Source organism: Austrofundulus limnaeus, unplaced genomic scaffold (assembly GCF_001266775.1).
Source record: "Austrofundulus limnaeus strain Quisiro unplaced genomic scaffold, Austrofundulus_limnaeus-1.0 Scaffold35, whole genome shotgun sequence".
NCBI lineage: Eukaryota > Metazoa > Chordata > Actinopteri > Cyprinodontiformes > Rivulidae > Austrofundulus > Austrofundulus limnaeus.
This window is the reverse complement of record NW_013952437.1, coordinates 375,687-403,561: the sequence shown is the minus strand read 5'-3', so window position 1 is coordinate 403,561 and position 27,875 is coordinate 375,687. Positions and strand designations below refer to the sequence as shown.

The window sequence follows — 27,875 nt, the reverse complement described above, 5'->3', positions numbered from 1 at the left end:
GTTTTTGTTGCAGTTTCTTGTATTAATTCACYTCATCTTTGTTTGCCACATGTAATAATTCACACCAGATGCTCGCAGGTTTTCATCATGTTTAGTGTTTTCCTTTCCTGCAGAGCTCTGGAAAGACATTGTACTGCTCTGCCTTTTCAGGAAGAATTCACAATTTATTTTAATGGCAGAAAAATCATATTCCAAATATTTTTATTTTCTGCTTTACCCTGGTACTTTCACCCGCATGTATGAAATGAGCTGATATGCTGTAGCTGCAATGTGCTGCCTGAAACAGAAAACCTCATGTCTGTTAATGAGATTAAAGGCGAATAACAAAAATAATGCATCTTGTTTATAATGAAATCGAATTCTTGAACAGCTATATGAACGTTATGAAGGAGTTTTACAATTAAAGCAACCTTTTCTGTTTAATAGAAACTTATCTGCAGTGGAAAATATCCCAAAACAAGTAGATATAAAATTATTTTACCTATCTAGTTTTGTCTTTTGTATATTTTTAATTTCTAACTCAAACTGTGCAACACCAGACGTCTAAAAGTGATCTACGTTGATTTTTTTTTTCTCTTTAAATCGTGGAGTTGTGAGCTTTAATCCAGTGGACAGCRTTTAATTACACATGATGTGAACAGTTCGGGTCAATATTTTCCGACAGACTGTGCTAAATAAAGCAATCAATGCAGCACAGAGATGGAGAGGAGAGTCATTCAGTCCTCTGGTGGATCAGTCTGAGCTCCACTCAGCGCTGCAARGTTTTCTGCTTCACAAACTTCTCTCTGGGAAATTATCCTGGAAGTTTTCAGAAGTGATGAGTACTGCTGAGATCCCAGCGGGCCTGAAGGAGCTGCTGCAGGGGTACACGGTGGAGGTGCTTCGTCACAGGCCTCCTAACTTGGCTGAGTTTGCCGTGCAGCACTTCACTCGGGTTCTGGAGAACCAAAAGAACGAGCAGCAGGCCCTGAGCCCCGGCGCCAGCCCTGCAGGGAAGGAGGTCCCTGTCCCTCCTGAAACGGCTCCGAACAAGTCCAACGAAAACGATGAAGAGGAGGAGGAGAGGGAGACTCCCAGTGAGTACAAGAACATCATCTTCCTCAGATGAGCTGCAGAACTGGAGGGTAACTTCTCAAATGGGTTGACCTCTGACCTCTTGTTTTTCATTTTTATTTTTAGAAATTACAAGAAAAAGACCCAACCGCCGAACTGCAGGTCAGTAACTGAAAGAATAATCTGGTTGTAATACTACCTGATACGATACGTACCAGTATTTATACCAGATACTTCTATACCTGGTATTTACAGGGTACTAAAAGGAAATGCATTCAGTACTTGCTTAGTTACATACCTGGTACTTAAAAACCTGGGACTTACAGGGTACTAAAAGGAGATGTATCTGGTGCTTGCAGAGTTACCTGGTACATACGGTTACCTAATACTTGCAGAGTACTAAAAGGAGATTGAGCCAATACTTGCATTGTTACATACCTGGTACATGTAGGGTTCCATACCTGGTACATGTAGGGTTCCATACCTGGTACATGATAGGTTTATATACTGGCCTTGTACTTGGTACTGGCAGGGTTACAAAAGGTAATGTATTTGGTACTTACAGGATCTTCACAGGGTACGTACCTGATCCATAACTGGTGCTTACAGGGTTTAAACACGAGATTGACACACTTTGTATAAAAAGGCAGTATATCTAATACAGGGGTGCAAACATGGTCCTTGAGGGCCACAGCCCTACATGTTTTTCATTTTCCCTGCTCTAACTCACCTGATTCAGTCACTGAACTACCTCTTCCAAGTTCTGCAGTATGGAGGACCGAAACTGACATAATTAGAAATAAAAGCAGAAATAGATAAATAAACCTTTAAATAAATAAATAAATAAATACATTTAAAATGCACCAAATAAATTAAAAAGGAGAACTTAACTTCATGTTTTATAATTTAATTGACCATCATATTTATTTTCCAGTTTAATTCCAATAAATTATATATTTTAACACAATTTAAATTTTAATGTTTTTAATATATATTTTACATAGTTTTTCCTTTTACTTGTACGTGCATTTGTGTCTCTTGAAAACTTAAATGTAAGTATTTTTTATAATTTTGTCCAACGAGTCTTTTTATTTCCATGTGTTGCATGCTTGTGCTGCTGCAGTTTAGCTTAAAGTTTAGTTAAAAAGAAATGCACAGGTAATGTTTTCCTCCTTGCCTTTGTTTTAAACTAAACTTTAAAKCTTTCGCTAAACTGAGGCAGCACAAGCATCAGTGGCGGCTGGTGGATTTTTCTCCAGGGGGGCTACAAATCCAAAATAGGCTCATCTCCAAAAGCAATCAAACATGTACTTAGTTGAATCACGCCATTGTATTTATTAAACAAATAAAATAAAATAATAAAATAGCATTACGATGTCGTGAAGTGTTTTATTTTCTGTACATAAATTTTGCTCCTGTTACTGAGAAGCAAATTTCTTCATGACTCTGGTTAAAGTCAGAGATGTTTTAACCAGATTCTTATAGAGCATGGTCAGTGCAGTGAGATGTGATGTTGTACCTGAGGAAAGTCTGGATTGTCTTCAGTGTTGAAGCTCCTCTCAGATTCAGTTGTGGTCAGAGGAGATGTGATGAGAATCTTCAGCAGAGTCACAGTCTCTGAAGGTGTCCTGCAGATTGTTCTCCATGAAGAGCAGCTGGGACAGAGACACATCACCACTGCAGCTCCTGAACTAGATCAGATTTCTTGGTCCTGTTCAAGACTGGGTGAGCCTCCGTGATCTTCAGTGCTGCTTCAGAGAACTGTCCTGCAGGAACCTGTCAGCCTGCAGCAGTGTAGCTCTGATCAGATYTTTTATGAATGTCTCAAGATGATGTCACAAACCTAAAACAATGCACAAATTTAATTCAATGTGGAGATGGCTACAAGTGAGCTTTCTAATTTATAATTAATACATAGAGAACAATTAATGTTATTTTAATAGCAACAAATTGTTGCACCTCTAAGGTAAACTATTAATTATATTTTTATTTTAAAAATGTACTCATTTTATTAAAAAACAAAATAAACTATGCACAACAGAAGAAAAAATAAAATGAAAGGCAGCAGAAAGAAGAAAATATCTTCTAATATCTGCCCCTTTTCAAAAATAAATTCAAACAATAGTAATTTACAAAAAAACCTAACTAAATAGAAACATAAAAAATATCTTTATATTAAGTTGTGTTCACCATTATTTATATTATATGCTGCTCAAAATAAAGGGAATACCAACACAATCTAACTACACCATGTTCTTGCTCAATTTTTATTATTTCCAGCTTATTCAGTCCAAAATACTTCACTTTAAGTTTCTCCTCATATATTCTGCTTAGAAAAGGTTTAGATAAGAGACTTACAGTGTTGTTTTCTCCTTCATTTCTCATTTGTTTTTCTCCAAAATCTGCCTCGTATTGCCCTGCCGGCCGCAGCCTTATGACGTCGAGTCATCGACACCGCGTGGACCCACCCACTACCGGTGTGTGTTCGGAGGTCAGCTGCGCCACAGGCCACCCTATACTTTTGCATTTAGGACTTACTGCGCATGTCCAAAATCTTACAATGACTTGTCTGTGGGACTCTGGAGCGCCGAACCGCTCGTGACCCAGAAGTGACCCAACACGAAAAAAAACTCATGAGTAAAATGGAAGTTTACACATCAATAACTCAATTATTTATTTTACTTATCATAAAACATAAATACAATATTTTTTCCGAAACATTTATAACGTTTTATTTTATTTATTTTTAAATTTTTTTGTGTACAAAAAATTAGTGGTGGGGCGGCGCCCTAGCGTATGAGATAAGCATGCAACAAAGACTTGTTGGAAAAAAATATTAAAATAATTAAGTATAAACATTTAAGTCACACAAATGCATGTACAAGTAAAAGGAATAACAATTAATATATATTTTAAAAACAGTAAGATTTCAATTATGTGTTCAAATATATAGACTAATTTATTGAAACTAACCTGGAAAAATAAATATAAAAAGTATATTCAAATATAAAACAGGAGATAAAGTTCTCCTTTTTAAATTTAATTGGTGCATTTTAAGTGTATGTATTTAGTGGTTCATATAATTCTGCTTTTATTTCTAATTATGTCAGTTTTGGTCCTCTGTACTGCAGAAGCCTGATAAACATCTATTCATTCATATCAGGTGTGTTGGAGCAGAGAAACAAGTAAAACATGTAGGGCTGCGGCCCTCGAGGACCAGGATTGCCCATGCCTGATCAAATAAATACTGTAAATAAATAAATCCCATCCATCCATCCATCCATCCCATGTATCTTACTGTATAAGTATCATTTATGTTCCCTAATGCAGACCAGTCTGTTTTATGTATTGCTACCAGTCTGGTTCGTGAATGTGGAATACTACAGTATTTTGTCTGTCCTGCGTTAGTGTGCGCGGAGGCGTATAACCCTGACGATGATGCAGACGACAGCACAGAGCCTCAAGTTGTTCATCCCAAAACAGARGAGCAACGTCAACGGCTTCAAGAGGCGTGCAAAGACATCCTGCTGTTCAAAACCCTGGAGAAGGTACAACTGATTAAATGACTCTTTAACAGGAGGATAGTCACTATGAGGTGACCTGTAGAGACTGACAGTGTGACAGAAGAAGAAGAAATCTAAAGAAGGGCCTCGTCTCATATCTGAAGCACGATGGTGGTAGGATTATGGTTTGGGGTCTGATTTGCTGCATCTAAATCAAAACGTCTTGTGTTCATTAATGAGTTAATGGTTTACTAATCATAACATCTGATTTGTTCCTTCTTTAATTCATGTGTATGTTTTTTTTTGGGTGGGGGGGTGCGATTGCTTGACTTATTTCCTCCAGGAGCAATTCTCTGAGGTTCTGGATGCCATGTTCGAGGTGCAGGTCAAACCTCAGGATCACATCATAGATCAAGGAGACGACGGGGATAATTTCTACGTCATAGACCGGTGAGTAAACTTTATTATTTGGTTTTATTTAAGACATTTAAACGATGTAAGCGAGACATGAAACTGACCGCCGTGGTCTTTCAGAGGGGTGTACGATATTTTCGTGGAGAAGGACGGCAAGCGCGTGTGTGTGGGGAAGTACAACAACAAGGGGAGTTTCGGCGAGCTGGCCCTCATGTACAACACGCCTCGAGCTGCCACCATCGTGGCGACAGAAGAGGGCGCCCTGTGGGGTTTGGTGAGTCTGGCAGGGAAGCCTGCGGCCTTCTGAACTCCCAACAAAACCTGAAACATCCTCTGTTTGCTTTGTCAGGATCGAGCCACGTTCCACAGACTGATCGTGAAAAACAACGCGAAGAAGAGGAGGATGTACGAGGCCTTTATAGAGTGTGTCCCACTGCTGAAGTGCTTGGAGGTTTGTGATTTTTTTTTTTTTTTTTGACAAAACACTGAACACAAAGATGTGTGATTTCATGCGTCATCCCTGCTTCACTTCAGCTCTCTGAGAGGATGAAGATCGTGGACGTTTTGGGAGCTCGAACTTATAGTGATGGAGAGCGGATAATAACCCAGGTACAGAGTTGCTGCTTTGCTTAATTTAACATTTAAATGAAATAATAAAATGTTTCTGCTGCTGCAGGGGGAGAAGGCTGARTGCTTCTACATTGTGGAATCAGGGGAGGTGAAGATAATGATCAGAACCAAAGTAAATACAGTCAAACCTTCAGCTTGTCTGATTTAACGAGCAAACAGTAGTGATAGTGGTGTGTGTGTGTGTGTTGCAGACAAAGGCAGGTCAGCAGGAGAACACTGAGGTGGAGGTGGCTCGGTGCAGCAGAGGTCAGTACTTCGGAGAGCTGGCCCTGGTCACAAACAAACCTCGAGCGGCGTCAGTCTACGCTGTGGGGAACACCAAATGTTTGGGTATGTTGGGAGTGTTTCTGACACACTTACTGCTCCGCTACCACTGAAGGATGAATCATACTGAGAAGAAACAATGCACTAAAATCTAAAATGAACAAAACTATTCAAAGATGGTCCAAAACTAAAACAAACTGTGAATTATTTGATTTGATTTTTATTATTTAAAAAAATATAATTTAAACAGGGTTCCCAAGGATCCTTAGTCTTGAAAGCGATGAATTCATCAATCCAATAAAAAGGCCTTAATTAGCCTTAAAATGTCTCAAATCAGTCTTTCAGAGGTCTTAAAAATGTTAACACATAAGTAGGATTGTAATTCGRCTCAAATAAAAAAAATTAGTAAGATTTATTTATTTTTAATAATTTACTGAATGTCTCTCGCAGCTAGTTTTGTGTTACAATAAACACTTGGGTAAAATAGATTAGATTAGACRTTTGTCTTTGTACAGAGCACAATTAAATTACAGGTCAGAACATATTTAGATATTTGTGTTTTATGAAGTTGGTCTTAAATTTTATTTCAAGTGGCATTAAAGAGGTCTGAAAAGGTCTTAAATTTAACTTGCCTTAGGCTGTAGGAACCCTGAAAAACAGACTCTACTCAGAGCCTCCATTGTAAAGGTGCATCTAAAAAAATTAGAATATCACGAATAAGTTACCTTTTTTTTTGTCAGTTCAGAAAGGGAAATGAATATTATAGATTTGTTAAACAGAGTGAAACATTTCAAGCTTTTCTTTTTTGTAATTTTGACAATTATGGCTTATAAATAATAAAAAAAATCTGTCTGAGAAAACGAGATTACATGGCAAGCTTCTGGTACAAACTTAAGTGTTGGCAGCAACATAAAATGTGCTATTGCATATCAATGTTTGTGTTTTTTTTTTTTAAGTGGAGGCCATCTTTAAACCTGTTGACTCCAAAGATTGAGGTTTCATCAAACTTTCTCCTGTAATTTGTGATATTTTGCCAACAATCATTAAATGTGATAAATAGGGTGAGTTGGTTTCAGCATTATGGCTGTTAATAGAGCTGCCTGGTGCTGACAGTCAGTCAATATTTGTTTCCAGCTTTTACACCCTGTGAACTCAGGTTCATCTGAAACCTTTTAATTTTCCTCTTACATAAGGTCTAAAAATGTTTTATATAAATTTACAATGTAGAGGAAGAAGTGATTTGCTGACACTCTTTCAGAAAGTGGTAAACTTTATTTCTTTAGACATATTGGATCGCTCTGAAACACTTAAGGCTGCAAATAGCTTTTAATTTTCCTCATTTTAGAATGACGTAACTTGTTTTGAAAAGCATTTCAGGGAACCATTTAAGGCATTTCGTTGGTTTTCCCAGAAATAAAAGTAGTTTGCTTCATCACTTGACTTATAGCTAATTCTCTTTCCTCATATTTAAAAATGCAAACTGATGTTTATCCAACAGTGAGCGGGAGTGAAAACCCACATCATGTTGCTACAAATCAATGTTTCATCAAGGTCAGAGTGGAGCACAGATCTACTCACCCGGACGTTGAGGGTTGGCTTGTATCTTTGTTGCACAAACTGAGCAACAATATGTGTTGAGAATGAACACTTACACACCTCCAGGATGAGCTGAGGGAGTTATCTCCTCCAGCTTGAGACGTAACTGATCCATTCAGATCTACAGTTAAAAACTGTTTTTAGGCATTTTTCTCTTGAATTAATGGAGTCTGTGGTTAAACAGAATTTAAACTTTTTTTTTTTTTGGTTTTAGTAATCGACATCCAGGCTTTTGAGCGCCTGCTGGGACCCTGCATGGACATCATGAAGAGGAACATCTCCCAGTACCAGGACCAGCTGGTGGTGCTGTTTGGCTCCAGTGATGATTTGAAACACTAGAGTCCAACACTAAAGGAACACTTTAAATCAGTGCATGTCCCACCTTTAGCCCTGCCATGCTGATTTACAAGACATTACAGTTCTGTGTAGCATACAACCCGAATAATCCCCAGAGATTCTTGCAAACAGAGATTTGTTCCAAAATAAAATTCACATTTGTTCAGCAGTTCGTCTGAGCTCATTAACCAGTTAAAGTAGAACACTGAAGACATGAGGCAAGGTTTTACTTTATTTTACTGATTTATGTTTTATGTTGTGCTTTAAATTTTAAAGGGGCTAAAAACCATCTATTTTAAGACTTCCTGTGGTTTTTCAGTAGAAAAGACTCATAAATTTGCTTTATAACTTTTTGCCTATATTTATCTTACACTCAACATTCAGTAATTTAGACCCAAATAAAACAAAATGAGTRGTCATTAAGGCATTTTCTGAACTACTTAAAATGAGAATCTGGGTTAAATGTTTTTTGTGTAAATAGTAATAGGCCACTAGGATCCTAAAAATAAAAAAGTGTCCCTTTTTTAATTCTGTCAAAACATAACCTCCATATTCCTTCAGTCTTTAAGTTACTGTAAATGATATTTTAAAAAGGTAGAAAAAAATAAAGGATTGTATTAAATCTTCAGGTTTTCTTTAGTTTTATTTGTTACAAAATATGAAGTGCTATCAGCAGACGCCACATCAAGTCTGCCAACCTTCTTGTGTTACAATTATTTACACCCCCCCCCCCACAAAAAAAAAATTAATGTTCCATCTAAAGTTCTCTCCTGACACTCTGCGTTCTGGTGAGTCCCAGAGTTAAAGTCGCTGTCAAACAGTCCAAGTTCCATTGAGGTTTAAATATTTAAAATATTTACAAAGTACTCAAACTCCCCTCACCGTCGTACTGAGGCTCGTTACCGGCTCGCTTCAGCAGTGTCCCAAACCGAGCAGAGCTGGTGGAGTTGAAGGAGCTGTTAAATGAACGTGGTCCTCAACAGGGTGTCCATAGATTTACAAGTTGATTCTCCCTCCTTTGATGAAAACCCGAGTGAGAAAGTCTGTACATAATTATTTAAAAATACAGGCTGAAATGCAAATGTCTTCTCAGCCACTGAAGTGCAATGGCTTCTATGATTCTCCTGTGAAGAAATGAAAATGACAATTTAAAAAAAATGAAAAAACAGGCCACCCAGAAATGTCACCAATTCTTGTTTTAGAATCTTGTTTTTTTTTCTTCAGAGAATCTCCGAATACCAGAATAAAACTTCAATAAATAGAAATACAGCAGAGAAATGGTCAAGTAAGACTCATTCTGGTTTGTTCCATCCCTGAGTTCTTTGGAGAAGGACAAATATACCAGACAGGAGTGACGAGCAAAAAAAAAAAAAAGGCTGTTGCAAAAAAAAAAAAAAAGTTCATAGGATAGATCCTATACATTCCCAATTATATCCAGGAAAAAAAATATATTCCTCTGTTTTCCTGAGGCTGGTGGGTGAGAGGATCCACTGAAGGGTCCCGGCGGTGGCATTTACACAGAGGTGATGACAATCATCAGGTGTGGTGAGATGCTGGAGATCCTGTTTAGAAGGTCGGGGGCGAGCTGCGACAGGTGACTCTCTGAAAACTCGCAGGGTGGGAAAATCTGAAGCACATAGGCGGGCTGGAAGAAAAAAATTTCAACATCAGCTGCAGGAAACCAGAAGTAAAAAAAAGAGCTAAGTTTCACTGTTTCCTCATCAATTCATGCTTTTTAAATTCACAGTTCTGTTCAGAGGGTTAATGTTAAAACCAAACTAATACAAATATTAGAACTTTTAACGCTTTTAAATTTTAATAAAAGGTTAATAATGAAATCACAGAAAAAAATTAAGTATGAAGCAATGACTTCTTTGGCTTGTCCACCATATTTAATAAATGAATGTGAAAATACAAAACCTGTTTTCTAGCACTGTGTTTATTAAAAAGTGTTCGTGTTTGATCACTTTATTGTACAAGTTTAACAAGATATTTTATCGCTATCATCTCCATGTGCACTGTTACTTTTACTAGCTCTATGTTTTTAGTTATTTGTGTGTATTATCTACACCTATGAATTACACAAAGTTAATGAAGCCTTTTGTCACACAAGTGTTACAAAATTCAGCTTAGCTAAAACACCAACCAAAAAAAAAACAAAACACATTTTTAAATACATTTTCTTTACAAAGGAGTCATGTCTCACCTGATTGGAACCTGGGTTGGGGATATTGATGATACCAGCTGCCAACTTCTTCTGCAAGTAGCTGATAAATGCAGCCTTCAGCGCTTGAGTTTGGTTTATAACATCGTCTTGATCTCGTCCACAAGGCAACGCGAGGAGGAGACAATAATCACTGTCCCCCTGAAGAAAAAAATAAAATAAACAAATGGATTATCTACACTCCCACTGAATCTAATTGAACAGAAAACTACTTTATAGGACCAAGACATACTGTCATTCTTCTGGCTACACTCTCCAGCTGTGAAGCCTCTAGTCTCATTCTCTGGACGATCCGAAGTAGAGCACCTCCTTCCTGCAGAGGCAGCGACCTATGAGCCAGAGCTTTGTTCCCACAGACGAAATGCAACTGGACTGCAGCTGTGTCATTCTTCAGTGCCAGAAGGCCTTGCCACACAATAGGGTATTTCTGTATCAAACCAAAAGAGAAAAAGAYACAGCTGTGTCAGACAAAGACAGCGCTTGTTCAGAGCAACAAGTCTGAACACAGTTAAACTGTTATGATGGGTTCTGTCTCACCGTAAGCAACTGCACCATATTAACAGGCTGCGTCATCTTGCCATCTGGTTTTGTCTGAAGGTCTGCACCCTACAGAGTCAAGAAAATGTTTGGAGTTTCACCAGCATGTACACATTTGTTTACACACAACAGCCAGTACAGTATAACTACTGGCTCAAGGTTTTGACAGAAGAAAATGCAATCTAGTGTTTATGTGAGTGTTACTTTCTACAAATAGAATAGCCAATGTTTTTAAAATAATAAGCTTTATAAAAAMGTGATTTTAAGAAAAGCAGGTTGTATTTATGATAAACTTGTAACTGCAGGTTACTCACCATAGATTGTGTGACAGTCAGTGGTGGCTGGATATGTCCAACAGGTGTCTCTGGTATTTTAGAATGGATCCGGTTTGAGTACATCGCCGAGTATTCTGAGTACGACCCACCTGGTCCTGGTGGCATTAGCTGAACTCTCTGAGGAGACGCCATAGCTGGACCAGCTTGCCGGACCCCCATCATCCCATCCTTCGGAAGAGGAGAGTGTGGCCTCTTTGCTTCTAGTGACTTTGCTATATCTTTCTCTGAGACACCTTTAGGCAAAATGTGTGCTCTGGGAGACAGAGACGGGTTTAGAGTTTCTTGAATGTGTCCGGGGTGAGGGTCTGGGTTCAGCCGCTCCCCCTGATGGTGCACGAGCACACGCATGTCTCGCTGAACCATGTAGGTTTCCATTGGAACACTACTCCTCAGAGGCCCACGAGGATCAGATGACATCGAGGCAGGTGGTCTTCCAGTTTGGTGCAAGTGCCTGGAATCCTCCTGTTCACCCTCATGACTCCTTAAAGAACCAGGGTTAACTTTGAGAACCTTGTCTCTGCCGGCAGGCTGGGGTGGGGAAGACCGAGGCTGCAGAGGACCAGACCAGGCGAGCGTGTCACTGTGCATCCCGTAGTTCATCACAGATAAAGGTGGAGTGTTGACTCGAACATCTCCTTGAACTAGATGACCGACTGGAATCGACTGGGAAACACAGTGAGGAGACATCCGTCCTAAACCTCCAGGCACGCTGTGTGGTGGCATAATAACCGACTGCTCTGGGTGATGCACGCTAGTAATATACTGTTGCATGGCAGGGTGGCCGGAGGATAACATCACAGGGATGCCTTTGGGTGAGGAGGAACCTATGGGCGAGGACACCTTAGTGAATGGAGAGTGTGGATGTCCAGACTTGCGTGGAGACCGTGGTTCAGGTTTGATCGTGCCTAGATGCGAAGCAGTTCTGTCACCAGCTGACGTAACAAAACCTACGTGGTTTCCAGGTGGAGAGGGTAAATGGGGGCTTATTGCAGGACTTATAGTGGAGGTCCAAGTTGATTTTGCTCCATCTGTACTAAGTGAATCAACACCATCGTTCTTCTTCGGATGCTTTAATGGCATGTAGTCTTGATGATAACTTATTACTTGCTGGTTACCCTGCGTGAGGCGCTTCACCACTCCTTGAGGCTGGTAAGCAGATTCCATCTTTTCCAAACTACTGCTTTCATGTTTAATCGACAGAGCTGACTGTGGCTTAGCAGAATGCCCGTAATCTGTCTGTGATGAAGGTCCCTTCTGATGTCCTGATTGAGAATGACCATACATGTCCTGTTTAATCTGAGGCATGGACACTAACTGCTGAGATTCCATGTCACCTGCTGTTGCTTGTGGGATTTGACTAATCTTGGCACTAATCCTCTGGGGTCCCTCTGTTTTCTGGCCTGAGTGGCTCAATACTACCACTCCTTCAGACGTATTTACTCGAAGACCAGAGCAAGACCCGGTAAGAGCAGGGCTCTCAACAATAAAACGTGGAGCGCTTGTCCCTTCGTCAGACGGCCCATGGTATGATCCAGTCTCATCTTTACTTGGTCTGTAGGCTGTTTTGGGTAAAGCCATGTCTAAACAGGGGTTTCCAATGTTTAAGATGACCTTTTCCTCAGGTTCAGGAGGGTTGCAAACACGACTGATGACAGAGGTTCCAGTCGATGCAATAACAGAGATCACAGACTTTGTCTCAGATGATGTCAATGACACTGGAGGTCGAACTGGCGGTGCTGAATGAGTTGGGATTCTGCTGTCGGGGTGTGGGGACTTGTTTGGAACAACAGCTGTGTGTGGAGTACTGCTTTCAGATAGGTTCGGATCTCGAAGGTTGGGCAGATTACTAGAACCAGAAAGATTACCCTGGAGGGAACCAGGTTTAGTTTTCATCACAATCTGTCTTGTGCCGTGATCGATACTCATTTTCTCTGAGTCCGAGGATGTTGGTTGGCTTTCTTTGTTCGCCAATGACGTGACGTGTGGAGAAGACACACCCGTATCTTTAGCTTGCTGGCGCCAGTCAGGTGGAGAAAGAGCGGCTCTATTTGTTTGAATGGGTCTGATGTTTGATTTGTTTGAGGCCAGAGCAGGGGAAATGCTGTCAGGAGGCAACTGCTGAGGCTTTGGAAATACTGGACTCTTAGCCTGAGGGTACAAAGATTTCAGGGGTTGTTTCTGCTCTTCCAAAGATGGCACTGACTCTGAAGCAGCTGGAAACTCAGGTTCTGGCTTCCAAGTAGTGGAGGTAATAACAGCAGCAGCAGCTGCTGCTGGAGGTGTCTCAGACACAACCTTTGCATCTGAAGGTAAAGGKATTGTCAGTTCCTCACTTAGCGGCTGTTCTTCTTTTGGATCTTTTTTCACTTGCTTTGCAGCTTTAGAGCGTTTAGGTGTTCTTGGTCTTCCCTTGTTGCCCTTTTTTGGTGTGTTGGGGAAGGCAGGTTCCTCTTGTTTAGCACAAGTATTTGTTTGCCCTTTCACCTTGACAGGATGAATTAGGTCCTGAACCTCAGGTTCTGGGCATACATCGGTTTGTATCGGAGGTGCTAGGGGAAGAGATACGCTGGCTTCTTCAGCAGTTATTGAGTCAATGGCAGCCATCAGTTCTGTCTCACTGGCGGGATTAGAAGGTTTTTCTTCTTCTGTGTCACTTTTTGTGACTGCGGGAAGAACAGGTGAAGTGGGTGGTTCTGCTGAAAAAGTTGGATCAGTAAGTTTGGCAATGTTTTCTACCGCCTGCTCCAGTTCTCGCTCCTGTGAGATCAAGCTCTTTGTGGTTTCAAGCTCCTTTGAATCTTTTTCTTCATCGGGACATCCTTTGTTGGTATTTGTGTTCTTTGAAACAGCATCATTCAGATCACCAGGTTTCATCTTTTTTGATGTCTCTTCTTGGTTCCCAAGTTCTTCATCACCCAGTTGAAGAAGATCTTTGACCTCCGTGACATTCAGTCTGATTTTGAGGTTCTTGAGCACAGGAGACTTTGGAGTCCTGCTTGGCTTCATTCTCTCTCTCGACATGCTTTCTTTATCTGAGGTAGGTTTCTCATCAACCAGACAATTTGTGCCTTTCCCATTTGATGTTTCCTCACCAACTTTTTCATGTAGAACATCTTTGCCCAGTTCAATTTTTTCATCTTTCATTGAGTTGTCATTTTTCACAGATGACTCTTTGCTCAAACTTGATGAATCTACCAAAGAATGTGGATCAGTAAATGGGATTTCTTGTGTCTCATCAGCTATCTCAGTTTTGTCAGCTTTTCTTGTCGACACAGATCCTGAAGCAGAGATCAATGGATTTAATGAACTTTTTGTGACTTGAGGAATTGTTTTTCCTTTAGGACCTTTTTGAATCCGTTCACCACTTTCTGATTCATTTGAATCTGTGTCTTTGTTGTCCAATTTAATTTTTTCTGCCTTAGCAGTTGAACTCTCTTCTACTAGTTTGCGGTTCTTAGGAGGACGGCCCCGTTTTGCTGCAGGGGCTGGAGCAGGAGTTTCTTGTTCGGTGCTTTGCTGCACTACATCTTTCTCCGTAACTCGCTTTCGTCCAGAGCGTGGTGACTCCATAATGTCTTTTCGAGGCTGAGCTGATGCATCATCTTCAACTGGGGTGGCATAAACAGATTTAACGTTCCTTCTCTCTCGTCTCGCTCTTCCTAACGGTATGCTTGACTCGAAAACGTCATGTTCTGATCCATGAATAGGAGACTTGCTTGAAAACTTTGGTTCAGCTCTTGGAGAGGAGCCTCGTTTTAGCTTCTCTTTATCGATGCGCTCACTCTTGCGTGTCGCCTGTTTTTCAGAAACTGTGGCCGGCGTTGCAGGTACTTGAGCAACGTGAGCAGGAGACTGTTTGCTCTTTTTACTTTTAATTTCTTTTACTTTATTCTCTTTCTGAGAGGGGATCGTCTCTTCATTTGTGTCATTTGTAACAGGTATATGGTCTGTATTAACCTGAACGTTCTTTTCTTCTTCAGGCTCAACAGCGATTTCACAGCTAGGATAGGTTTCTTTCTTTGTTACATCCATCTCTTCTACAAAACTAGGATGTACTGGACTACTAGCTACAGGCACCTCTGGTTCTGGCTGAGTTGTCTCAGGATCAAGCTCTGGTTCTGACTTGAAGACCAACTCTTCATTAGGTTCAGGGTGACAGGTTTCTTCTTTAACTGGAGGTTTCACATCCTCAGGAGTGTCAGGTTTTTCTAGAGTTGGAGAAAGTTTAGGTCTAAAAAATGAATAGTTGGGCTCAGAGACTGCTGTAGATGCAGGTTCTGATTTTACGAACATCTCCGTTGGTGAACGGTTTATGGGTTCAACTTCACTTTGTTTTATTTTCTCCTTTATTTCATCTTTTATTAAAGCAACAGGTGGACACACTTCAGGGGCTGGATTTTGTGTCACAGATTTCTCATCTGGTGGAGGCATATCCTTGTTTGGAGGCATATCCTTGTTTGGAGGAATATCCTTGTTTGGAGGCATATCCTTGTTTGGAGGCATATCCTTGTTTGGAGGAATATCCTTGTTTGGAGGAATATCCTTGTTTGGAGGKATATCCTTGTTTGGAGGCATATCCTTGTTTGGAGGCATATCCTTGTTTACATATGTGGGGCCAGTAACAAGCAAAGGTTTTTGTTCAGGAATCACTTCTTCAGCTGGAGTAATGGGTGTAATTTCTGTCTCTGTTACAGATTCTGCTGTGCTGGGAGACTGCACAGTTTGTTGTTCTGAATCAGGTGTCTTCTCTTTCTTTTTATCTGTGTTTGTGGTGTCCCCTTTGTCCTCCTGCACCTGCTGAGTTTTGTTCTTCTGTTGTTGTAGTTGAGTGAACTCCAAATATCGACTGTGGAAAAGAACAACTGGCCCAGTTTCAAGTTCACCATCTGTCCCTTGCTGACTAGCTTGTTGATTTAGCATATGCTCAAGTTCTTTATGTTTGCGTTCAAGGAGCTGAAGTCGTCTGGAGTCCAGCTCAAACACAGCGCTGTGGAGAAAGCGTGAGGCAAAGAGTTCCCTGCGTTCGTGCTCCTCCGGTTTAGGCTCTTCTTTCCTGTCATCAAGTTTGTCTTCGGATCCACTTCTGATCTTTCTCTTGTACCAAGGGGGCGTAGGTCTTGGTGTTGATTCTACTTTCTCTGTATCTTTCGTGTTGCAAAAATTTGCAAAGTGGGGATTGTAATCTAAAAACGACCAGTTGTCTTCTCGAGAAGAAGAGAGAGATTTTGCTCGTTCTAGCAGAGCCTTTGTATCCGGAGTGATGGTCTGATCAAAAGCAATAGAGTAGAATTTGTTTCTTTCAAGGTGTGCAAGCTTGGGATCTGAAAACCTATCAGGTCTAGGCCTTTCAGAAAGAGGAATAGATGTGGAGGGCATGGGAGAGTGGGATTTGACTTCTCGGTCTTCTTCAGAGTCTGATCGTACTTCCCCGGGCTCCAGGTCATGCCACATGCCATACTCCAAATGCTTGCGATTGGGAATGTTTTTACTCAGACCTCTTGAAAAGCTCATGTTAGGTAAAAAGTCTTGTTTACCTCTGCTCTCCCATCTCTTATGCTGCTCTTCTTCAACACTATTTACCGGAGTGATCGGCTTATTCACCTGTGTGCTGTGTGTTCTTTTGACAAACAGCTCAAGCTCTGGGTGAACTTTCTCATCATTTCGACCCAATTCTTTTTGAGAAGGATCTATATACCCTTCATCTACATGCTGAGAAAAGAGCTGGTGTCCTGGAGAAGGCACACTGGTCCACTCGGGATCTTTGCTTTGTCTTCTGTAGACACGCTCTCTCTTTATTCCAGACTCTGTGTCAAACTGATCTGATTTTTTGGGTTTGTGAGATGGAAAAGTGTCTGTGACATCCTCAGGTGGTTTACCAACTTCATGCACAAGACTGCGATGTTCCAAGTCTTCAGCTTCATTTCTCTGGGTACTTTCTGTTTTTTCATTTTTGTCAAACTCGCGCTGCTGCTTCTGCAGGTTTAAGCGTCTATTCTGTTCCATCTGCTTACGGTAACTCTGAGACAGGTCAATATCAACATGATCTTCCTTGTTCTTGGTGATTTTATTCGTTTCAGCATTCTGATTAGGTTTAATTGCAGCATGGTCTTGTTCTCTTACACTGCTTTGATCTGAATTCCCCTCCTGTGAGGCCCTTCTTGATGAAGAACTTCCTGGATGTCGTTTTGACTCCAGTGATTCTAAAGATCCTTCAGCTTTCTCCCGTTGCACTTTAATGTCCTCTTGACCATCTTTTTGATTGCCACCTTTATCAGATTTGAGTCGTGCATCTCTCCGTTGTGAATCTTTCTGTTTGTCAACATCTTGTTCTTTCAAATAAGCGAAACTGGCACCAAGTTCAGAAGACAGATCTTCGTCTTCCTCGTTCCTGCTTTTCTTTACCGGCACGGGCTTTCCACCAGTATCAGCAAATCGCCTTTTTCTTGCAGCAAGGCGTTCTAAATCTACTGACGAATCTTTCCCATCACTTCCGATGTCGGACTTTGAATGTTTTTTGGGTCGAGCCTTTCCATCAAGCTCCGAATTATCACATTTACTCATTTCGGATCTTTCATTTTTAACAGAGTCTTGATGAGCATCTGTCAGCTGGTTTCCAGATAGAATGTCACTTTCAACCTTACATTTCTGTCTTTCAGGAGCATCTTGGTCTGATCCCCTTCCTTTTCCAGACACTCCATCAAAACCAGCTTCAAGCTCTGCTTCTGGTAGAGGATTAGATGGGGACTGGCCCTTCGATTTCCTTGATTTGCCCTTGTCAGCCTTATCTTTGTCAGCTTTATCCTTTCGTTTTGGACGTTTGGTTTTTTCAGTTCCAGCCACACATTCTGGTTGAGTACTCTTCTCACTTTTTGATGTATGTTCTTGCAGGGTCTTTTCAGATTTGTCAAAGTGTGGAGGTGACAATGAGCTCACGCTACCACTTCTTTCAGAAGACTGGCTGTAAACTCGCCGTTCAGCGTCTCGAGGAGCTCGCTCAGATGGGGACGTTGATACTGTGGGAGTGATCGCACGCCTGGGATGAGATGGGCTCCACCTGCTACGATCGGCTTCAAAACGCTCCCTTTCTCTCTCTCGTTCTCTCTGTATATATGTGTATTTTCGGATGTCTTGTTCAAAGGGGTCTCTGTAGTCCCTGTATTCTCTTGGGTCTTCGTGATAACGTGGGTCAAAGTGATCCCCCTGATAATGTTCCAGTTCAGGAAAGCGCTCTCTGCTGCGTGCAGCATAGTCTCTTCGTGCCTCCTCTGGGTAAAGTCCAGGGGTTCGTATGTTCTCGTAGTAAGCTCTTTCTGCAGTAAATTCATGATAGGGAGGTCTGCGATCCTCTCTGAAAAGAAAATAAGAGAGAAATCTGAGTAAAAATTCAGGATATCTATAAATTCAGTTTACCACATCACAAATATTGAATTAATAACTGAAAAATACATGGATTATAAACAGAAGATAATTAATAACCTAGCAATTCTTGCAGGAATGCATACAACCCACCACTTTATAGTTATTCTGGTCAAAATTTGTAATTTACATTATGCAAAACCTCATTTGAAGATCTTTCAAAAATGTGTTGGTGCTTTGAGTTGTTGGGGAGGGCATCCAGCTACTACCACAACCAAATTTAAGCTGAATATTTGTAACATTTACTGAGTAATAGCCAAGGTTAGTGGATGGCCATCTTGAACTGCCAATCAGTTGTAGACGATCATCAAAATTGTTCCTTGTTAAAAAAAATGTTACTCTCTGAGAGTTTAAATAAAATCTCTGGATGTTGCCAACAGGAGAAAAATGCACGCACACACAAAAACATCATCACCCCATCACCATTAAAGGAGATGCATCATGCTTTGAAATCCTCTTTTTCACATTTAACTCCTTCAGTTAGAGTCTAAAAAAAGATGGAACTGCAATGCTTTGGTCTGAATTCCTCCTTTTTGTAACTTTAACATGTTCTTTTCCCACCCCTTTTCTGAAGTGTGTCTCAGATCAACTCGTTTTGAGACTGTCTCTTTAAATCCAAATGCAGCGCTTCACACCACACCACCCTCCAACTTCCAGAGCGGTCAATTCTAGCTTGATAGGATCTATGGCTATATAGCAGCACCTTACATGTTGGAGCCAGAGTCTGACCCAGAGCCGGAGAAGAATGGCAACAACAAAATTGTAGTTGGCAAGTACAGATCATAGAAAAAACTGTGGGGGGAAAAATGACCCAAACAGAATATAAAGATATCTACGAAGCACCGGGAGAGACRAAGTTCAACCTTTTTGCACTCCTAGAGACTCCAAGTACACAACAAAATTAATTTAGCGTCTAGAAATGTAGATTTTGCATGATATGTCCCCTTTAAGTGGTGGGCAATAAATTGAAACAACAGTATACATTTAATTATCTCAATTTACCGTCGTTCAGGTGGAATTTCATAGAAGTCTCTGATGTCCTGACCAGAGTCCTGCATGGAGCGGTAGAATGCCACCTGACTTTCTTGGCTTGCAAAATCCACCTGTTTAAGAAAACATATTAAAACATAATAATTTAGCACAAAATCACAAATTATAAAATTTCTTAACTTTTATTTATGTTTTACCTTTATTTTATTACCACCGACTTTCCAGCCTTTGGTCTCCCTAACGGCTGCCTGAGCAAAATCTGTGTTGTTGTACAAGACGAGGGCCGTCCCTTTTAGTCGATCAAACACAACCTAGGAACAAGTACAAAAWTTTTTTAAAAAGTTCTATTGCAGTTTTAAAAGAAAGACATTAAAATAAAGACTTGAATATTATAAACAAGAGAAAATGGGATAGTGTACCTTAACTACATGTCCAAAGCGCAAGAATTGCCGTGTGATGTATTGTTCCGTGATGTTGGGGGTTAAACCATCAAGCCAAATACATGCTGAGGGCATACTCTTCCCAAAACCAAGCTTCATGGATAAAAAGAGCAACGTGAATATTCTATACACAAAACACTGTACATTTGATTGACATGATAAACAAATAAGAAATTATTAGGGCTGTAACTATTAATCGACGACTAATCGATTATTAAAATAATCGATGACTWATTTAATAATCGATTAATCTTTTTTTTTTGTTGTTGTTCTTTACTTTGTTATTCTCTCCAAACTGCTTTGACACCTTCCACTGCCACACCTGCCTTTCTGTCCTTGACACACATGCACAGTAGTGGTAACTGGGGTAGGCCGTGGACGTCACAAGACATTATACAGACAGGCTCTGGTATCATGGCTACCCAGCAACGGAGCTGAAAAGTGTGGGATCATTTTAAGAAAATGGAAGAGAAACCTGTGTAATATCTGCAGAGCAGAACTTGCCTTCCACAGCAATTATTTTTAGTTAGCATATAGCTAAAATCTAACCATGGTTATATAATAGTAGCTGCATTCTGGCACAATAAGCTTTATGTTTTATATTCAATTAACGTATGATCTGATTAGTCGACTAATCGAAAAAAATAATCTGTGATTAATCGATTATAAAAATAATCGTTTGTGGCAGCCCTAGGGTCAAACAATGTTTTAGTCAAACAGAACCAACAYGAATGAAACAAAAAGTAAAGAATAAGAGAAAAAATAAATGTTAAATGTAAATAAATTCTAATTATAATAAATTAATAATAGTTTTACATCTAAAAATCATATTTTATTATTTTAATCTATTTTCCTCATTCAGCAACCTATTAAATTTCTGTTGTGTTTCATGTAGGAGAAATACACATTTTTTTCAGTTAGTATTTAACACAGCTGGCAAAATAGTTAAAATATGCATTATGTGCTTCTGTTTTTTTAATTCAGTAGTTTATAAAAAAATCCTTCATTTTATGGGAAGACCCTCTTGATTCAAGAGAAAACTCCGTTTTTTTATAAAAATGGCTGCTTATTAATTAATTGTTAATCAATTTATATGATAAATCAACTTCAGATTAATTCATTATCAATAACTTGCATCCTTAAGGAGTTAACTTAATTTATATCTACTCATATTCATGTAATTAAGTGTTTTAATGATTTGGCCGATTAATCGAAAAAATAATCAACAGATTAATCGATTATTAAAACAATCATTAGTTGCAGCCCTAGAAATTACTGTTTATATTAAATAAACAAACATTACCTTTAGCCTGTTGTTTCCCAAATATTCTCCATCCATTTTCTTTATAGCCTTGCAAACACTGGTAATATCTGCATACTGAACAAAGGCATACAGGGCAATTCCACTCACTTTCTTGATGTCAATGTCCTTGAGGAGAAAAGACAACAATTACAGAATATATTCACTGTAAAGTGAGTAATTTTACCTCTACAAAACAGAGCTCTGTTGAAACTTACAACAATTTCTCCAAACCGCTGAAAGATGTCAAGGAGTTGCTGATAAGTTGTGCTCTTCTCAAGGTTTCCTATAAAAAGCGTCCTCGTAGCCTTTGGGTGGAACTCATCAACCCGTCCGTCCAGAGGCCTGTACTCATTTTCAGACTCTGTTTCTGAGGGAAAAAACTGAACTTAATATTCCTGACATGCAAGTAAAATTCAGGAAAATCAACTTCACCGCCACCTACTAACTTCTAAAATTTTATTCAAGTAGGGGAAAAAACCTGCTACCAGAACAAAAAGAGCAAAACTGGTCTGTCGATATTTACCAGGTCCGTTGAAGGCAGTGACCTCAATAACCATGCCAAAAAACAGCTTTCCTTTGGAAACACCGAGGGCTTTCTCCTGGTCTTCTAGCTGTCTGAAGAACACCAAACCATAACGGTCCTCTGACGCTCCGTGGATCTGCACCGAGGTCACTTTTCCATACTTCTTGAATTCATGGAAGAGGCCATCTTTTAAACTTGTGTCTGCAGAGAAAGAGAGAGAGGTGTCATTCAAATAAATTATGCAATCGTAACAAAAACATAATTTCTAAATAAAAATGAATGATTCAAGACAATTTAATTTACTTTTGTGAACGCTGAAAAACATTTTAAAAAGTGTAGAAATATAATCAAGTGATTTAACTAAACTACAAAGACAATTTGTTTTTTGTATAAAATTGTTTCTTTTATCATAAAATATTAATTAAAGTTTTATTGGGGCCTTAAGGGCAACAAATGAACAACAGGAAGCTACGTATTAGTTTACACTAGACTTTTTAAAACAATCATGAAATAAAATAGAGTTGAAAACAATAGTTTACTTTACTTGAGTACAATATTTTTTTGTACACAAACAAAAATGTTTTCACGGTCACCCTTAATATCAATTTTTTGAACCGTTTATGTCAGGGCTATTCAACTAAATTGCTCCAGGGGCCACAGTTAATGCAGACCAACAGCTCAGGGGCCGAACATCCAGCAATTAAAGTTGTTATGTAAATAAACCAAGTATTACAAAGATCTGTTACCTTTGAAATAGTTTATTTTGCTGTATTTAATCATGCAAATATACAGAACCCTATTTAATAAATGTAATGATGATAAAACAAAAAAAGAAACATTATGCCTCTTATTTACCACAAAATATTTTGACATCTCTGACTTGCCAAATTTTTAAAACAATTTTATTTTCACTTTGGTAGTTTTATCTTCAACTGCTTGTAGTTTTAACTGTCTTGGATGTTCATAGAAATGGTTTTTACTAGCTTGTAGCCAAGATTGTGATGTTTCTGTAGACACAAAACATGTCTAACTAAAATAACTTAAGAGTAATTAAAGTAGAAAACTGTGGGTTTGGGCTTAGGAGATGAGTGAACCAATTGGCGGGCCAAACTTTGGTCACTTGTGGGCCGGATGTGGCCCGCGGGCCGCCAGKTGAATAGCCCTGGTTTATGTATTATCAGAAGTGAACTGAACTTTCTGAGAAGATGTCAAAAATAAAACCTAACCTGTGGAGCGCACTGGTAGGTTTTGCACTTTAATTCCAAAGCTTCGACGTGGCTCTTCACAATCTAGGATCATGGAGGACTGATGAGGAGCGTTCGCAGCTGAGGACTGAATGGAGCGCGCCCGAGAACCATCACTTGAGCTGCTGTTTGAGTCGCTGTTGAGGAAAAATAAAAACAAGAGCACACACACAAAACAAATCAGGCATCGGTCAGTCTTTTGTTAACACAATACATTTTCTACGAATGCTCYTTTAGAAAACACACAAAACACGTCATACCTGCCGCTGCCTGTGCTGCTGGTGCTGCTGATAGAGTCAGAGCTCGAAGATCTGCTGTGAGATCGCGATCTCGGGCCTCTCCCAGGAGATAAGGGTGTTCTTTTGGGGGAATGAGGTGTTTTGGAGGTCTGCCCTGTGGTCCGTTGAGGCGACGGCTGCCTCGACTGCGAGGAATGAGATGATCTGCTTCGTCTGTTATGATAGTTTCGATCGGCACGTCGCCCTCTGTCATCTCTGTACAGGTCACGTCGTGTTGAGTTAGTAAGAGTAAACGGATCTCGTATTCTAGAGTCAAAATGTGGATCTGATGCCTCAAAGCTTCCTCCAATGGCACTGCTTCCTGGGCCAGCAGTTGCGAACACAGAGCGGTCGCGGTAATAATCGGCATTGTAGTGACGCTGTCTGTCAAACGTCCCACTGCGGTCATGGTGTCCATAAGGGCTGTGGTCATACGCACGTTCACGGCTTTCTGAACTACTGTAAATTAAAAACATGGTAGACACATTTTACAAACAAAAGGTTAGATCATTTAAAACTTCATTACTCAGATATAAAAAAAAAATCAGCAAAGATGTAACAAGAACTGCCAGATGCAATTTCAAATTCTGTGACTTAATCCGACTACATGTTGCACTGTCTGCAGTTCTTAAGTCAAATCTATTTCAGCAGAATCCATCATCTCTTAGCAGTTTTTAAAATTATAACACTAACAGTGGCCTTCAAAGCATYTGCTAAACTGTTTAAGATTAAAATGAGAAAATACAAGTTTTGCTTGGATGTCCCTCCTGTTCAATTCGAAAACTCAAGCAGTATGCCGTAATTACACAATTAAAAAGAATAATCTATCAAACAATGACAAGCAATCCTTCATTTACTGGCACTGTTTTCATATTTCTACATGGATTCCACTGTAATTAAAAACTAAATTAAAGACAGACAAATCTACTAAAAGTTCAAAATACATTTAAAATGTACATTTTTGAGGAACAAAACTAGTTCACAAATTTTCTTTTCCTTTACAGCATAAACTCAAACTGTCACAGGAGAAAAGGCTGTTGTAAGACTTTTGCAGTCATCACAACCTTTTACACTAACAGAAAAACAAAAGCACTAAGCATTCCTCAGCTTATTTAATTAATTTCAAACTTCCCTGCTCATGAACTGGTGCAGACATGACAAATATAATGAAACTTTTCTCATAATTCTGTTTTTCTTTGATGAATGTCAAAATACAATCAATTAAAATGTGATGCATGCAGTTCAGAATAATGTAAAATATTACTTTGTAGAACTTATGTAGTTCTTGGAAAAACAACTTTCATAAATTATTGAGGACAAAAATTAACCACAGGTGTTAAATTTAAAAGTTGATATTTGTCATCTCTAGCACCAATATAGCTACTATTACACAAACACTAGAAAAGCTGAGAAAAATAAATAAATGCATAGGCCAGAGCAATACCAACCTTTTAGAAAAGAAGTTAAAGAAACTAATCCGAATAAAATCTAGGTGGTCAGAATGTGTGAGCCCAATTGAAGAAACCAGGGATTAAAAAAAACGTTAAAAAAAATCAACTGATTTAATTAAAAAAAAACTGTGCTCCTCTTTCACGACATCTTCACATACTGAGAATCACGCCAGTATCGAGGTGTAATCCATGGTTTGACGTTTAGCTACTTACATTCCTTCAAATGAATAAAAATGCAAAAAATAAAAATAAATAACAAAAAATAAAGAAAAAAAATTAAAAAACAACTTTAGAAATTAGTTCCTGATAAATCCCAGAGCAGCTTGGAGAAAAGTACATGAACAAAAAACAAAAGGATGAACTGAAGTTTTCAGTATATTCCAAGTCAGATTACAGAGGCCTGCATTAAAAATACATCCAAACACATCTGTCTCAGTGGTATGAGGAAGTAATACGTCCCAAAAATTGAGCCTTATGTTGGAAAAATAGGTTTAAGAAAAAGTATTCCACTGGTTAACATCTGATGATATAACTTCACACAGGCTGGAAGACCCAGGTATGTCACATTAAATCCCCATGGACTCTTGACATTGTGTAACTCCAACATGGTGTTTCCTCAAAATCTTCTTAACTTTGCAGTATTTCATCAGGGTATTCGAAGAAAATACTCCTTTGTTTAGTCTGATGCAGCTGGAAACCTCTTCTCCTCACTCACGCAGATACATCCACACCTCAGTAATCCAAATAAACGAAAGCTGCGTTTATCCACAGTAGGATTCACATCACTACATCCAGCGTAAAGCGTAGTAATGCATAAATCCAGGTGGTTGCAACCCTTTAAGGCATTCTTCACGTCTTCATGGTCATCAACTCCAAAACAATAGTAGTTCCACAAACTTTGGAAGTTAGTCGTCTGGATAGCAGATGTTCTAGCAAAGTCGTCTTTAAATTCCATATTTGGGATAAAGAATCGATAATAAACAGTTACCTTAGTTCTAAAATAACATGTTGGAGCATATGCGCCAAATCATTCTTTCTTGGGATGTGCAACAATTTAATCACCTTCCATCTAATTGGTCAAAACTTAAAATCCAGAATGAGAGGAATCCGTAGATGTCCAACAATCAGCGCTCACTATACCGGAACAAAAAGTGACTAAGTGATGTGCATAAATTCCTCTGAGACAAAGTACATCCGTTTTAAAATGGATTTACTTCCACCTTCAAGCGATTCCAAACAAAAATTCAGGTTAGATTCCACGCTGAATAAAAAAAATATATATCCACCAGAGCTCTTCAAAAGTAGTTTCCCACACGATAAATCCACAACTCACCGGGATATTCCTTACAAATGTAATATCCAAATCAGATGTATAAACCTCGAAATGCAGTTAGCAAATGATAGTGTTGTTAATTTACATAAATTCCATGGGAAAGGCGTCACGTAAGATGAAGAGTGGAGCAATCCCTAAATTACCTCTGTGTAACCCTTTTGAGGTATCAATCCCTGGTGGATAACCCCATTATGTGTTTTAGGCTTTACACTTATGTGGTACCTAGAATGCCCTGGACTTTAGAGAAGGGCACCGTGTCCACTTACCCATCTATTCTCCGTTCATAACGTCCCTCCCGAGTGTGCAGGGATACAGGTGGGCCAAACACTGGACCAACTGTTCCCCTAGAAAATCCTGTAACGTCTCGACTGCTCGAAGGGGAGCTGTCTTCGAGGCCCCGCACAGCATTAGGGACTGACCCAGGCTCATTGTAGTCAGTCCGAAGGTCTCTGTCTCCCATCTTGTTGACAGCATTATGAGCCTTCTGTGCACTTTTGATGTCCACAAAATCCACAAAGGCTGCAACACCCCCTTCTGACCCTCGCTTTCGCAGAACTTTAACACTCTCCACACGGCCATACCTAGGAGAGAATCACAATGAGAATAATGAGGATAAACACAGATAACACTCTGAGCACATACTCCTTTGTGTGCAGACGTCTGTGAACTCTAGATAAGAAACAATGAGATARTGAAAATGCTGACCACCATAGCAAGACTGAATTGTAAGCAACTATTATAGAAAGTGTGCTTGGTGGTGTGTGTGTGCTTTTCAAATATTAGAAGGTTTCCACACAAAGTTCCGTGCACCAACTTGGTGCTGTACTGACATCAAATTACCCTTCTTAGATGCAAAACTGTGCTTATACCAAACTCAAAGCACTATTAAATACTTAAAATAAAGCACATCTGATGGAACGTGGATACACACACACACACACACACACACACACACACACACACACTGCAATGTTTGGTCTTTTATATGGATTGTTAACGATTCAAATGGCCCCTCTATTAGACAGAAAAAGGTATAAAAAATAAATAAATAACAGCGTCAAACATTCATTTTACCCCGGTCTTGGATTTATTAGAAAAACAACAACTGGTTTGCAACTAAAAAGAACAATTGTTAATAATATTTCAGTATCTTAGCTGCAGTTAATAGCAACTAAAGTACCTCAACAACATGATAAATTTGGTCACGAAAGAGTTTAGAGTTGGATTTTGTTTTTCGGTTTTCAATATATTTATACACAATGTCGATCATATGCATTAAATGTCAAAATGTTTCTTATGACCAATTCAACTGAAGTTAGCTGATGATTTTGCTCTGTGTTGACGCTGGCTTGTACAGATCACGAAAAACCTGTCGACTTCCCACAAAATGGTTGGCTGGGTGGTAGCTCGGTAGCTAGCAAACCCAGCTAACTACATACTCACTGACGGTGGGAAAAGTTAGCGGAGGGAAATAAATCATCTGCGTTCGCGTTAAGGTTTTACAGTTTCGTGGGTTTTTCTTTGACATGTAACGATTCGCTGTAAATGAGCGCATGCACAGCACGGTGAATCCCCCCCGGTTGGTGAAACTTAAAAAATGCTAATGTTAGCAGAGTTAGCAGTGACAGCAGGCTCGCCCTCGTACTGCAGCCAGCGCGCGCGGCTTCGCAAACATAGGTTCTCTCTTGCGTAACCTACCGTTTGAAGTGCTCCACAATCTTCTCCTCGCGAACGTGTTCGGGTAAATTTCCCACCCAGAGGTGTCTGGTTTCCCGAACCATCTTGCGATTTTCTGTCCCCGTTCAAACACATATGATCTGGCACGTTTTCTAATCCCTGCCGGTCGGAGGTCCGCCTGAACAAAATGACCGACGGGTTGATTCCGTGAACGATCTGGGCCTGATAGCCTGCTGCTGTTCGCAGTTTAGCTTTTAGCTACGGCGTTCGATCCGAGCGCGTAAACGCGGGTGAGGCTCGCTCCRGGTGGTTTCGGGTACGCGAGATG

General features: G+C 39.7%; 2 protein-coding genes across 3 annotated transcripts; one reads left to right on the top strand and one right to left on the bottom strand.

Annotated features, from left to right (window-relative positions):
- Positions 1-42: 42 nt before the first annotated feature.
- prkar2ab (protein kinase, cAMP-dependent, regulatory, type II, alpha, B) lies at positions 43-9,170 on the top strand. The gene is made up of 10 exons (XM_014006380.1): positions 43-1,076; positions 1,180-1,215; positions 4,462-4,601; positions 4,900-5,006; positions 5,091-5,244; positions 5,320-5,421; positions 5,505-5,579; positions 5,647-5,712; positions 5,792-5,930; positions 7,675-9,170. Exons 1-10 carry the CDS (start codon positions 818-820, stop codon positions 7,797-7,799), a joined length of 1,203 nt encoding a protein of 400 aa, XP_013861834.1. The 5' UTR covers positions 43-817; the 3' UTR covers positions 7,800-9,170.
- Positions 8,421-27,875, bottom strand: si:ch1073-335m2.2 (msx2-interacting protein). Of its 2 annotated transcripts, XM_014006378.1 has the most exons (15): positions 27,569-27,875; positions 26,137-26,451; positions 23,069-23,545; positions 22,791-22,945; positions 21,565-21,765; positions 21,257-21,408; positions 21,042-21,167; positions 19,718-19,831; positions 19,496-19,609; positions 19,311-19,411; positions 10,872-18,240; positions 10,558-10,626; positions 10,253-10,447; positions 10,003-10,161; positions 8,421-9,441 (listed from the first exon to the last, which is right to left on the bottom strand). In XM_014006378.1, the coding sequence occupies exons 1-15, from the start codon at positions 27,649-27,651 to the stop codon at positions 9,310-9,312; spliced, it is 9,762 nt and encodes a 3,253-aa protein (XP_013861832.1). In that variant the 5' UTR covers positions 27,652-27,875; the 3' UTR covers positions 8,421-9,309. The 2 variants fall into 2 exon arrangements, with proteins under 2 accessions (XP_013861832.1, XP_013861833.1); XM_014006379.1 differs by lacking the exons at positions 26,137-26,451; positions 27,569-27,875 and adding an exon at positions 24,535-24,612.